Source organism: Pleurodeles waltl, chromosome 3_1 (assembly GCF_031143425.1).
Source record: "Pleurodeles waltl isolate 20211129_DDA chromosome 3_1, aPleWal1.hap1.20221129, whole genome shotgun sequence".
Classification (NCBI taxonomy): Eukaryota; Metazoa; Chordata; class Amphibia; order Caudata; family Salamandridae; genus Pleurodeles; species Pleurodeles waltl.
In genome coordinates, this window is record NC_090440.1 from 1,170,002,720 (window position 1) to 1,170,016,085 (window position 13,366).

The window sequence follows — 13,366 nt, forward strand, 5'->3', positions numbered from 1 at the left end:
ACTGTGTAGTAATCGCACCAGTCTTTTCTAAATCATAGCAGGAATAGGCGTTCACCTGCAGAAGTCAGTTGGTTTGGTTGAACAGATTACAGATTTCTACGTCATTTCCCATTCCATAGAGGTCCATAGGTGATCAATTTGTGATTAGCTGGTCATAGCAGGCCGTAGGGTACTTTTACTTGGCCCGCAAGACTTATGACGTTCACAAAGTTGTAAAGGTTTTTTCTGCAAGATTAAAAATTCAGCTACAAATATTTGTTCAGTGGAAAACCATCTAGAATTTACCATTAGTGTGTACATTCTTTGGCTAAACGTTATTTTCGATGATTCACCTTTAAAGCCCACAAATTTAAATTTGCACCTTCGTAATCTTCACATAGTTCTGAATATGGAATTTAAAATGTTGACAGGCCTACTTCGGATGAATGCTTTTTCAGTCAATTAACACACCCCTGAAAGAAAGTCTTCCTTTGTAGAGAAGACAGATGTACAGGAGTTTACATTGTGGCGAATATAAACACAAGTATTCTAAAACCAGGGAGTGCAAGCGATATTTCATTTTCATAAACTAGTGTGAGAGTATTAAACAATGTGTTATAGGCAGTTCATTTTTATTAAAACAGGCAACATTAATTTGTGTCTGTGGCTTTCATCTAATTCCATGTTACGGTATATGAATGGGTAGTGAAGGTTTAGGTAAGAAGAGTAGATGAATAAGTAATGCGTGTTGGATTCAGCCGTCCTTAACAACAAAACACAGTCAACAAGATATCAGTAGTCAAATGCGAGCTATCTTCTGAAATAAAAGATAAGCTCCTATTAACCAGCGCTAGGGCATAAAACCCCTTGCCCTCTCCTTTAACGCTGACATGAAAGATTATCATACTCATAATCTTAGATTTATGTCAAAGGCCAAAAAATGCTTCAGTAGTATTGAAAGGAGTCTGGCCATCGTGTTCTGTATCGGTTGAAGACAATGCAAAAAATTACCAGGAAGAAAAAGTGTATTACACTAACCCACCGACTCATAATAAGTGCCAGCACCTGAGTTCTCAGAAAGGAACTGGAAAAAAAAGGGAGACCTTTCTCAGCATCTTCAAAGGGACAAAATATGTTGACATAAGGTCGTTCATGTGAGGCTCAAAGGTTAGATTTGCATCAAAGTTGACGCCCAAGTTATGTGCACTGACTTCAGGCACTGGAAAAGGTCACAGGCGTTGATACCACCACGTCGGTAGTCAAATAGATGGTTTTCCAAACGCCAGGACCTCTGTCTTGACATGGTTAATTGTATCAAAGTCTGCAGGAATGTCTAGCAGCAGCTTTACTGCACAAACGTCCTGTCCCTTGGTGCTCCCTGTTCATCAAGAGGGCCAAAACATTGTCTCAGTACCATGCCCAGCGCAAAATCTAACCTGTGACCATTCTTGGAAACCTTGATTATCCTCTGTATTGGCCAGCCACTTAGCCAGATGTTGTTCCATGATTTTAAAACAGGCTTCGAGCAAATGTATTGGATTCGGTTTTCCAACTTCTTCTGGTCCAGGTCTGCCTCTTTTAATATGGAAGTTACACTCTCCTTCCTACACACCTTTAACTTCGATCTCACTGACAGTGGTTAATTCATAGACTGAAAAGAGAAGTCAGGATATCAAGTACCAGTGTTTGCAGTACAGCAGTTGGACATGGATCTTGAGACAACTGGGCTTGAACTTCATCAAGACTGAACGTGTGATCATTCTATGACATCAAAGATTGGCTTGAAACCCATCCTTGAGGAGACACCACTGCCTGAGTCGAGTGTGTAAGAGGATGAAAGGTAATTGTCCTCATAAATAGTGCTCACCCTCTGCACCATATCAAGAAGTGGTTGAGTAGGTATGATCCTAGATGCGATGCTTGTAGCAGGACAGAACATTTCTCACCAGTAAGAAAAGTTCTTGTGCAATATTAATTGCAGAGGTAACTAGAGTGGGAATGAGTGCAGTTTCAGCTACAGCTAACTTCACTTTGCAATTACTGACTTGTATTTTCCTCCTCGGAGTATCCTCTCCTCCATTTGCACTCAGCTTTTCTAGACTGTGCTTCCTGAACTGAGGGACAAAGAACTGTTTTTGTTAGTATCCTAAGAAGATCGAGTATGAGGTTGGATATAGGAGCATGATGGTCTAAAATGTAGCAATGTCTGCTTAGTTGGTTAAGTTCTTCTGTGGCACCGTCACAATTATTAATGGGGGAAATCAAGTGTATTAGTTAAGCCAACTTAGAACCTATGGCAAGTTTCCTCTACAATATGTATTTCTGTTTGTGAGTGTGACAGTTTCTTTGGCATGGTTTAGTTGCAGGGCCGTAGTTGTCAGTCGGTTTGCACCCTGTCCAAGTAAGGACCCTCACTCGAATCAGGATAAGGGAGATACCTGCTCAGATAACCCCTGCTTCACCCCCTTGGTAGCTTGGCATGAGCAGTCGGGCTTATCTCAGAAGCAATGTGTAAAGCATAACATAACACACAGTAACACAGTGAAAACACTACAAAAGGACACCACACTAGTTTGGGAAAAATAGCCAATATTTATCCATATAAAAAAAGACCAAAACGAGAAAAATCCAACATACAGTAATAAAGATATGAATTTTGCAAGAATTAACGTAAAAATACAGTTCCTTGAAGTTGATAGCTCCACCAGGGGCTATCATGGCGTCGTGATCAACAAATCCAACAGTTCAGGACGGCCGCGGCGTCACAGGCCGGCTACAGTGTTGGGAAAACCTACAAAACTGTACCTTGGAAATGTAGGACATCATGATCCTTGCGATGAGATCTGGAGAGCGGCGTCACAGGCGTCGGTTCTGGAGATCGGTGTGGGGGTCGCCGGCCCTTGAAGTCACACGTGTTGCAGATCGACCTCTGGGCTGATGAAGTCAGGAGCGCTGGGGTGGATGGCGTTGGGGCTGCGGTGCGAAGCGGGATGATACGACGTGCGGTGCCCACAGGTCATGGTGCAAGCAGCGCTCATTGACAGTGTTAAGCGGTGTTGGTGAGACCAGGGCTGCAGTGTAAAGCGATGCGGTGTGATGTGTGGTGTCACTAAGTCGCGGTGCAGGCATCATCGTTGCTGAAGTGCTGTCGTCGGTAGGCCCAAGTCGGCGGTGCCACACGGGTGCAGACAGTGACACCTGGTGACGACACTGAAGTCGATGGTTCTGGCGTCAGTGGACCAGGGCTGCGGTGTGGGACGGGACGGTGCTTCGCGTGCCTCACGAGCCTCTCAAGCAGTGTCCACAGGCCACTGAGCAGGCAGCTGTGCCGGTGTCAGCAGGAGCGTCATCGTCGGCGATGCCCAGGCTGCAGTCTGAGCAAGGCGATGCCGGAGTGCTGGGCCCATAGGTCATGGTGCAAGCAGTGGCTCGATGTTGGCGTCGGTGAGACCAGGGTTGCGGTGCGAAGCGGAGCAGTGCGGCATGGGCAAGTCACAGTGCAGGTCACAGGCGTCGTTGGCGGTGTTACGGTAGTTTCTCTTCTTGGACAGCACAAAAATACACAAATCCCAGTGCTGTATTCAGATGAAACTGAGGTCTTTGATACACCTGAGACTTCCAACAGGAGGCAAGCTCTACTCCATGCTCTTAGAGAACTCCCTCAAGCAGGATACACAGCAAAGTTCACTCTTTGCTCTCTTTTAAGGCAGAAGCAGCAACTGCAGGCCAACCCAGCAAAGCAACACAGCAAAGGGGCAGTACTCCTCCTCCAGCTCTTCTCCTTGGCAGATGTTCCTCTTGATCCAGAACGATTCTGAAAGTCTGGGGTTTTGGGTCCATTACTTATACCCCTTTCTGCCTTTGAAGTAGGCATACTTGAAAGGAAAGTCTCTGTTGTTCACAAGATCCTGCCATGCCCAGGCCTGGCCCCAGACATACTCCAGGGCGACGGAGACTGCATTGTGTGAGGGCAGACACAGCCTTTCCAGGTGTAATTGACCATTCTTCTCTCCACTCTAGCCCAGATGGCCCATGAAGATATGCAGGCTACATCCTAGCTCCCTTTGTTTCACTGCCTAGAGGGAATTCACAACAGCCCAACTTAAAGTCTGACCCAGATGTGGAATACACAAGCAGGCAGAGGCACAGAATGGTTTAAGCAAGAAAATGCCCACTTTCTAAAAGTGGCATTTTCAAACAAACAATTTAAAAACAACTTTACCAAAAGATGTATTTTTAAATTGTGAGTTCAGAGACCCCAAACTCCACATCTCTATCTGCTCTCCAAGGGAAACTGAACTTTAAGGATAATTAAAGGCAGCCCCCATGTTAACCTGTGAGAGAGATAGGTCTTGCAACAGTGAAAACCGAATCTGGCAGTATTTCATGTTAAAAAAACAAATTACATGTCCCACCTTTAACATGCATTGCGTCCTGCCGTAGGGGCTACCCAGGGCCTACCTTAAGGGGGTGCCTTACATGTAGTAAAAGGAAAGGTTTGGGCCTGGCAAGTGGGTGCACTTGCCAGGTCGAATTGGCAGTTTGAAACTGCACACACAGACACTTCATTGGCAGGTCTGAGAGATGTTCACAGCGTTACTCATGTGGGTGGCACAGCCAGTGCTGCAGGCCCACTAGTATAATTTTATTTACAGGCCCTGGGCACCTGTAGTGCACTTTAGGGACTGTTAGTAAATCAACTATGCCAATCATGGCTAAACCAATACAATTTACATAGGGAGCACTTGCACTTTAACACTAATCAGCAGTGGTAAAGTGTGCAGAGACAATAAACCAGCAAAAACAAATCAGAAGACGAAATGTTTGTGCGTAACCCTGCAAAAAGGGCCATTTCAAACAAGGAAAGAGTTACCTCACTTACTAGCTCTAAAAATAATTTGTTAGCCAATCTTCATCAGTGGTAGGTTCACCACATTCCTTCACCTGCATATATATACTACTGTTTCAGACACTGAGCACTGAGGTGGCTTGATGTCTCTCTCATTTACCTCTACTGCTTCAATCTCTCTCTACTTGACGCTGCAGATGTTGTTTTTTCCGATGTGTGTACTAATCATTCTATCACTGCCAAAGCCAATAGGGTGGCCAGATAACTTAGAATGCTATATTTCTACTTCCAAGATGTCATCGTATCGCGCATAAATGCAGCACAGACCCCATCCTGAAGTAAAGAAAACAACATTCCAAGATGACCAGTCCCTGCTTTTCACTATGCCAATGTTGTGACACCATTTTGCATGCTGACCAGGACATCTTGGAAGTATAGAAAATAACGTTCGGCCATCTTGGAACATTGTTTTCTAAACCTCCAAGACAGTTAACTTGGAAGAATAGAATATAATGTTCCAAGGCCGCCGATCATTCTCTGTCATTCTTTTTTATGCTTTGCAGTATGCCTTTAACTTATTGATTCAAAAAGCCAAGAAGGCTCTTGGAGAGGAGTTAGAGAAAATGTGCTCTACTTTCGAGTAGAGCCAAGTACAAGAAGGCTGTGTAAGAATATGTGCAACAAACCTGACTGAATAATAACCTCCCCAAATTTGCCTAGGGGTGTAATTGCACTCATCAGCTTAAACAAAGAGTAACTGTTCTGACTTATATAATAACAAAAATGCCTAGCCCTTTAAGGAGACCCTTCTCCCAGAACACTTATCTGACCTTTTTCATGTAACCTACTGATATTTAAAGGTATACCAAATCTGATTTAATCAAGGTTGGCTTATTACTTGTTTAGGCAAGTAGTAAATGGAATTAGGGTTTTCAGCAAATAATTTTAAAAACATAATGTTGGCTGCCACCAAAATCCACCACGCTGTACATTTAAAGGTTTGTGTGACACTGTAATGGCAGATGCTGTACTCTGTACTAACGGTGCATTCATTTTTCAAATAATTACTGCTAAATATTAATGTTGTCATTAACGAAAGGTTTGCATCTGCGTGTTTCATTTAGTAAGCTATTGTTTTGAGCAATTAACTTGGTAATTAACTTTACAGAGATTTCAGTTTTGCTTGCCCATTTTATTGAAGTCTGTAAGGAAATGCCTCTTTTTGTATGGTCACCCTCAACTTTTTCGACTGATGCTGCTGGTTTTTTTACTCTGAGGGTGCAGTGAGGCCTGCTAACCATGCCTCAGTGCCATTGCTCTTACCCTAAACGTGTATGCTGAATTAGCTTTAGCCAATTGGAAATTACTAACTTACTTAACTTTCAGTCCCTAGTAAATGGGAACCTGTCAAGTTAGAGGGGTACCACAGGGCTTGCAGCACTGATTGTGCCACCCTGGAGGTCCCCCACGTAAAACAAGTCCCCGAGTCCACCACTGCAGACTTATAGAGCAGTCGTGCACTTCAAGCCGGGCTTTGCCATTGAAAGCAATGGCAAAGCCACCACTTCCCCTGGACATGTGTTTAAATCATCCCTCTATCAGGCTTGCAGATCCCTAAAGGCAGGGTGCAACATTTGACACAGGCAGGACATGCACTTTACATGTTCTGATAGTAAAACATGCAAAACAACAGTTTTTACTGTGGAAAGACTTGGTCGCCCAAATGGAGAGTTCAGGGTTACACACTGACCCATCAGCTGTGCTAACTCCTGAATGGTGCGACCAAAGTAAGCACTCCAAGGTATCAATGAACTTGTTACATTTGGCCTGGCTTGTATCTCAAGTCGAAATAAATATACATTGTTGCAGTGTACAACTTTTGCAAAGCTGCTTTTTTGTTGCCTTTAAAACTCCAGTGCTTTCTCGAGCAATCATGGTACCTGCTCCACAAGACAGCTTTCTGCTCTCCTGGTGAGACGTGCCAGCGACTATCGGGAAGGAGAACAATGAGGGATTTTGGGCCTGGGAGGTGTCACCTCCCTCCTGCAGGAAGCCACTTAGATGTTAAAACCAAAAGGCAGGCTTCAAAGGTGAAGCTGCTTTTAAAGAGCAGCTGTGGGACATCGGGGGAGGGCAGCCCCATTGTTGAAGTAGACAGACTGATACAAGGAGGAGAGCGGGGAAACCAGTTGCCAAATCGGTTTCCCCAGGGGCTTGTAGCCCTGAGGTAGCCGCACCCCGGTGGTGGGCTATTGAGATCTGTACACCAAGAGAGGGGTCTTGCCATCTTGGGAGTGGGCAGAATGGTGCATCTGGAATAGCCAGATGCCACACTGTTCAGGAAGAGGTCACGAGGCGGGAGGGAACCTAGTAGCCCATTGGCTACCAGCCGCGTCCTGCCCTGAGTGCACTATCGGAGCATAAAGGGGGACATCAACCCTGTAAACGGGACACCCTCACCGTCTTCGTGGACAGAGGAATCCCTGCATCTCATCCACAGCATCCTTAGAGTATCTTCAGCATCCTTCATCCCTTGCATCTGAACCACTCCATAGGAGTGGTTCTGATAAAGTGCCTGGAACTGCAAAAGAACTGCTTCACCTGTGAAAGTAACTGTTCCTGAGAACCTTGCTGGTCCCCTGACTAGCTCCCTGCCAGAGTTCATCCCTCCAAGTTCTTCTAACCGACCTACGTGACACTGAACTACTTGTGTCTTGAAAAAGTTTTTATGTCCAGTTTGTTGATTTTTGCCAAGGCTTGTTCGTGGTTGACTGAAATTGCACTGATTTATTATTGCTTTTATAATCTACATCTCCGAAACCTTCCATTGATCTTTTTCCTTCTAGTATTTTAAATTATTATAAAATACAGTCTATTTTTAAAAATTGGTGGCAGATTATTTTAAGTGATGTTGAATTTTTCTGCAATTGTTTTGATGCTGTGTAAATGCTTAACACTTGTTTCTCTGTGTAAGCCTTGCTGCTCAGTGCCACAGATAGCCAGGATTGAGCCAAAGGTTTTACAGATGAAGCCTACTCGACCTAAAGGGTTTGGTGAGTGCATTACATGGTGAGGTCGCACAACCACGCAATATAATACAAGTAATTTCCTCACAATGTCTATAATTTTTCTTTTAAAAAAAGTTGAAGGCCATTCCCTTTCACCAGTGAAATTTTATGTTACAGAGATTTTAAGGTAGATTTTTTAAAGTAAGCTTAGACATTTCTTAGTCTTTTTAGCTATATAAAAGATTAGGTATATCCACTACTCTAGTCTGATGTTTTGGAAATAGAGTATGCAATGGGCCAAATGGTCTACATCTATGATCTGTAATGATGTGTCATGGGATTTTCTTCCCAAAGATCTTGAGACTGATATTGACACATATGCTTTTTCATCACGTTGCCAGGTTCTGTGCCTAAATGTTTGATATTTTTTTGTGTTCATAGATTACCTAGTTAGCAAGGACATATTCTGTAGGTTTTGAATACAAGGAAGCTATCCATACTCGAGAACAAAAGCTACAAGTAAGCAACATTTGCTTCTTAATTCACCAATCCTTTTGTGACTGATGAGGCATATAATTCTTACTATTGAAGTCATTTCAAATTTAAATCCAAGGCCTTTTGACTGAATGGCTTGTAACTAATGAACTGACAGGTGTCTCTTGCATCTTGAGGAAAGTTCTTAAGTGTGGACGGAAAGGCACATAACCACTAGCCAGTTTAAATCTAAAATGGTTGCCAAGGCTCTTGCCAAACGTCAGTTTTAAAAGCATAATTCTGTGAAAAGTGTTGTCGGCCTGAGTTGTAGCATTCAAAGCAAGTTGTTAGTCTTTTAAAGCATGTGCCAAATCAAAATTGATTTGACCTTTTCTTTGTAGTCTAATTAGTTTTGTTTTTTCTTGATACAGGGTCCATCGATGAAGGGGTTACTGAGGGATTACCCACACTCCAAAGCACCAGTGGCCCAAATGTACACCCAGACGATGACGATCGGTATGTTCCCAAGCAGAGGACACTCTGTCCGTTGACAAATGTTGCTCTACCATAAATGAGCTACCATGTTTGACTCAGGAGTTTTGTAGATTTGCACATGTGCATCTGTCATACCGTACTGCGATGAAGGCCTCTTGCTTAAAATCAGAAAAAAAGAATAAAGGTAAACTAAAACGTTAAAGGGATCTCCAAACCTTCAAGTGTGTGAATGGCAGGATTAAATTATGAATTGAGTTTTTCACTGTGCCGTTTTTATTGCAAAATCCTTTTTTACCTAGAGGACCTAATATTGAATTAGGTGTAGACCTTTACTGTGGTGTTTTGCACCCCCACATTTCGTGTTATCCATTTGTACAGTAATGATATGTATTATTTGAATTGTTAAGTTTCTTTTGATTCTGCATGTTGATGGTGGTTTATTTCCATTTGATTTCATATTCTTTGCTCGTGAACTAAAATTACAACAATTTAGAAACCTAGCCATCCTAAAGTGATCACCGTGGCCATACCTACCAGCAACACATTGTTGTAAATTTTATTAACATCCCAAAACAAAGAATAATACATTATAGGCTTTCTGCAAACTGAAGTTATTGAAATATTCACTCCCTAATTTGGGAGGAAACTCAAATTTGTGACATTCGTTACTGAGACTTCATACTCCCCCCTTCAGTCCATTGTTTTGAAAATCCCTTGACATCTAGAAAGAATGCGTGCCTGATGTAAATGACCTTGAGGGCAAATCTCTAAAATCATAGGTTGCTCACAACCTCTTTAAATCCAAATATCAAGGTTCATGTTTGAAGATTAACTTTACTTTGGACCAGATCATGACTAAATTTTGTTTGTAATTGATGCATGATCCAATTTCAATTTTTTTGATGTAGTAAGCAAAGCCTTGCAACATGATCTCTTTGCCAAAATATTATTTATTGTTTATTATTTTAGAGCACTACACTCTGCTTTGAAAGACTCTTATTTTTTATTTAAAAAAAGTTGAGAAGACTTCTTTGATAGACCTTGAGACAGTGGATCCACATGAGTGAATTTAAAATTATTGTGATGAACCATAAATACTTGTTTGCTAGGGCTGTTGAATATACTGACATGTAACTGGGCTACTAAAATGATGGTGAATTAATTATAACGGGGCTGTTCTGTCTGCTTAGGACATATCCATTAGAAACAAAGTGACAAAGATAATTGAGAAATTGTGAGTGAGCTTTATATTCTATCAACTATCAGTAGTAGCACTCATGCTGGCAAAAGGTATTTAGTGAAATAGCTTCAGATTTTGGCCATACAACAGATAGATAAAATAAATGTTCCTTTGGGGGATTGATCACTTTAGGCAAGATCGAGAAATATATATGAGCTCAAGTGTGTCTCCTTGATATTGGACAAGGAATTATCGAGGGATTATTTAGTACTTATGCCACTTATTATGAATCCTAATTCTACAAAAATGAAAATAAGTGTACACTCTCTGTTTTAGAATGAATTTCGGGGATTTCCAACATTGATCCAAGATAACTTGTCCATGGTTGGTTTTTGAGATACTATCCGAATTTGTAAATAGGTCCCACTTATATTCATTGTAAGTAAATTATTTGTATATGGATATTGTGAAAATATGGCCTAGATCTACTTTAAGCACCACTGGTATATACAATCTCTAGACATTTCTCAATGAGCAGCTCTTTTCCTAGATGAATGTTTTCTTGGGTCAGTGATACAATACAAATATTTTCCAGTTTAAACCTAAGCATTGGCTCAACAGTCTGAATGAAGTACACATAGCTAGTCTAGATTAAGGCTTATCTTCTTTCCTATCTTGAGGTCCTGTAAATGTATCAATAAATTGTTAAACTTTCTAAAATTCTTCTTTATTCGGTTAGACTTTTTTGCAGAATTGAAATGCAAATCACATACCTTTTGTATGTGATTCATGGATATTGCGTGTGAATTATAAACCATTCAATCAAAGTATATTGTTATAACTGTAGAAAGTCACATTATTAGCCACTGTGGAGAGGCAATTACAGCACCAGACTGCAGCCTCCGTTTTGGTTACCATACTTTTCATATATTAGGAGTGTCTACTAAATGCTTAAATATTCCTGCTCATCTCAGCTTGTTTTGGGCTGTTACACAAATCAAGTTTACTGTGGAGACTGGCTATCCTCCTGAAGGACTGCTCAAGTTATTTATCCCCATGTATATGAAGTGTGAAGTGATTACTAGATTACATTAAGTACGTACAACATTTTCTGCATAGCACCTTGTTGAGATTAAGAATGCAGTAGAAGAGGAAACTTGGAACTTCAAGAAACGGGCATCTGAACAGACTCTGTTGCAGGTCTCAGAAAGGCGATAGCTTATGTATTCAAGAGATATTTTTTTTAGATTAGTTAGACCGAGTGCTCATCTTGCTTCAGGTGCGGGAAGCAGCCTTAAAACGTTATTTACATTGTGTCAGCATGTTTGATTTGTCAGATATTATTGACTGTGGTCCCTGATGGCATACGAAGAAATTTGAGTTCCAGAATGAATTTGAACCAGAATTGTACAATTTCGGCTTATCTCAGCCCTAGAGATTTCTCAGCACAATAAATTGTCATCTTCCAGACACTAACTCATGTAGAATGATGGTACCAAAATGAGGTTCCATTAACCAAAGGAGAATTGTTATGTTAGTCTAATTTCTATAACACATCTGCCATTTGATTGTCTTGTAGCACTCTTGAATGCCTGGGCACAGTTAGCTTCTTATGGATAAAGTGTAAGCAAATCTGCAAAGAGCCTTTGAGGTGCACTAAGGTGTGTGTGTGCTGTGAAGTAGGCCTTTTATTTCGGTCCACATAGCTGAACGATTTTCTGAAAGCTCATCTGAAGCCTGTCTGCTTTGGGGACAGCATTGTTTGCAGGCTATAATCCTCTGGTGCCTTCCTGTGTATGTGCTAATGTGGACAATTTAAGACAATTGGTAGATTCTGTAAAGTATGTTTTTGTAAGGAGTAAGGTGGGTGCTGGTGAGACTGCAACACACGTACCGCGATCCTGAGTTTCCTTTGAACTATGCAAGGAGATAACAAGGCTGGAATTAGCAATTCTGGCTGGGTGTTACCTGGTTACTGAAATTAATTTCTCCATAATGGGGAATAATCTGTTGGACTTGGATTTAGAGTCATGTTTAGGTGATTCTGGGTAGTTTAAAAGAATAAGCAATAGAGACATGCCTCCTTTTTCAGTATCCATCTCTGTGAGATGTGCCATCACTGAACTTCCCATAATCAGCCTCTTTAGGGAATGACATCATTGGTTGCATGCCAAAACCTTCTTTAAAAGAAGTCTGAGAAACTGACCTCGTTTTCGAGCACCAATTTCTAAAGGAAGTGCTCTAATTTCACCTCTCATCAACCACCTTTTCAGGACATGAGATCACGTCACTTCTGAGCATCCACTTCTTGAGGAAGTGACATCACTAAATTTCCTCCAAAACCATCTATACAAAAACAGGGAAGAAAAACTCATTTTACAATATCTACTTCTAATGATTTTGACAATACTCTTCCCAGTTGCCAGAATGTGACATCACAGGTTTCCAGCCAAAAGTGTCAGCACTGCGCTTCCAACCTGAAAATTCTTGCCTCCTCCCTACTTAAGTCAGACTGTTTAGAGTGTCCCACCACCCTGGAGTGCTCTGCAAAAAGGGAACACAGAAAACATTACTTGTTTGGGCCTGTTAGGCAGACACAGACAAAGGTGTTTGGGCTTGTTAGTGTCTGGAAAAGCCTTAGACTAGAACTCCTTGTTACACTACCACCATGACAAGCATTTATAAAGTAAACTTTTGTCATGTTCCCAGCTCAGCACTCCCCGCTACCCATTCCTTCAATCACACCTAGCCTTAGGTCCTGCACACACTCACACCACACCCTCTTAATACATAGACGCAACCCCATACATATCCCACTTACTACCATACACCCTCGCATTACCAACACAACTTCAAACTAATGCTTATGAACGCATGCTGTGCAGTACTCCATGCCCAAGTCATTGGCAGCTGAATTACCTTTGCGCCAGCTTGTTGCACTCTTCATCACAAAAAATGTCTCACCCCCAGCTTCTAGATGTTCAAGTTGTAGTAGCTCACAACATCCAGCATGAGGTCCGCACAAAAAAGACAGGAAGCTCGCCATCATACATAAGTCCACCTGGTCCTGCACCCTAAGCAAGCAGCCCTCCACTCATCAACACACTCAGTGTGGTGCAACAAGGCATGCAATCAACACACTCCAAAGGCCACATAATCAACTTTGTCTTTATGGAAACACCAATCCATGTGTACACTCACAATTCAACTAAAGCATGCAGATGCAAACCAAAGCCTTGTGCATCTTTGTACTCTAAACACTTTTGTGACAAAAAATACTCCACCGTCAGATAAGGAAAAAACAGAACTCCAATGTCCTTAAGCTACTGAAGTCACTTCACGCAACATCCAGACAGCTCATCACATTAGCCAAGGACAAGT

General features: G+C 41.8%; 1 protein-coding gene across 3 annotated transcripts in view; it reads left to right on the plus strand.

Moving 5' to 3' along the window:
- Positions 1-13,366, plus strand: part of ZBTB44 (zinc finger and BTB domain containing 44) — a 340,531-nt gene that overhangs the window by 173,841 nt on the left and 153,324 nt on the right. For all 3 annotated transcript variants that reach the window (XM_069224464.1, XM_069224466.1, XM_069224465.1), the window contains one exon: positions 8,742-8,826. In XM_069224464.1, the coding sequence (XP_069080565.1) occupies positions 8,742-8,826 (85 nt within the window). The remainder of the gene's footprint in view (positions 1-8,741; positions 8,827-13,366) is intronic.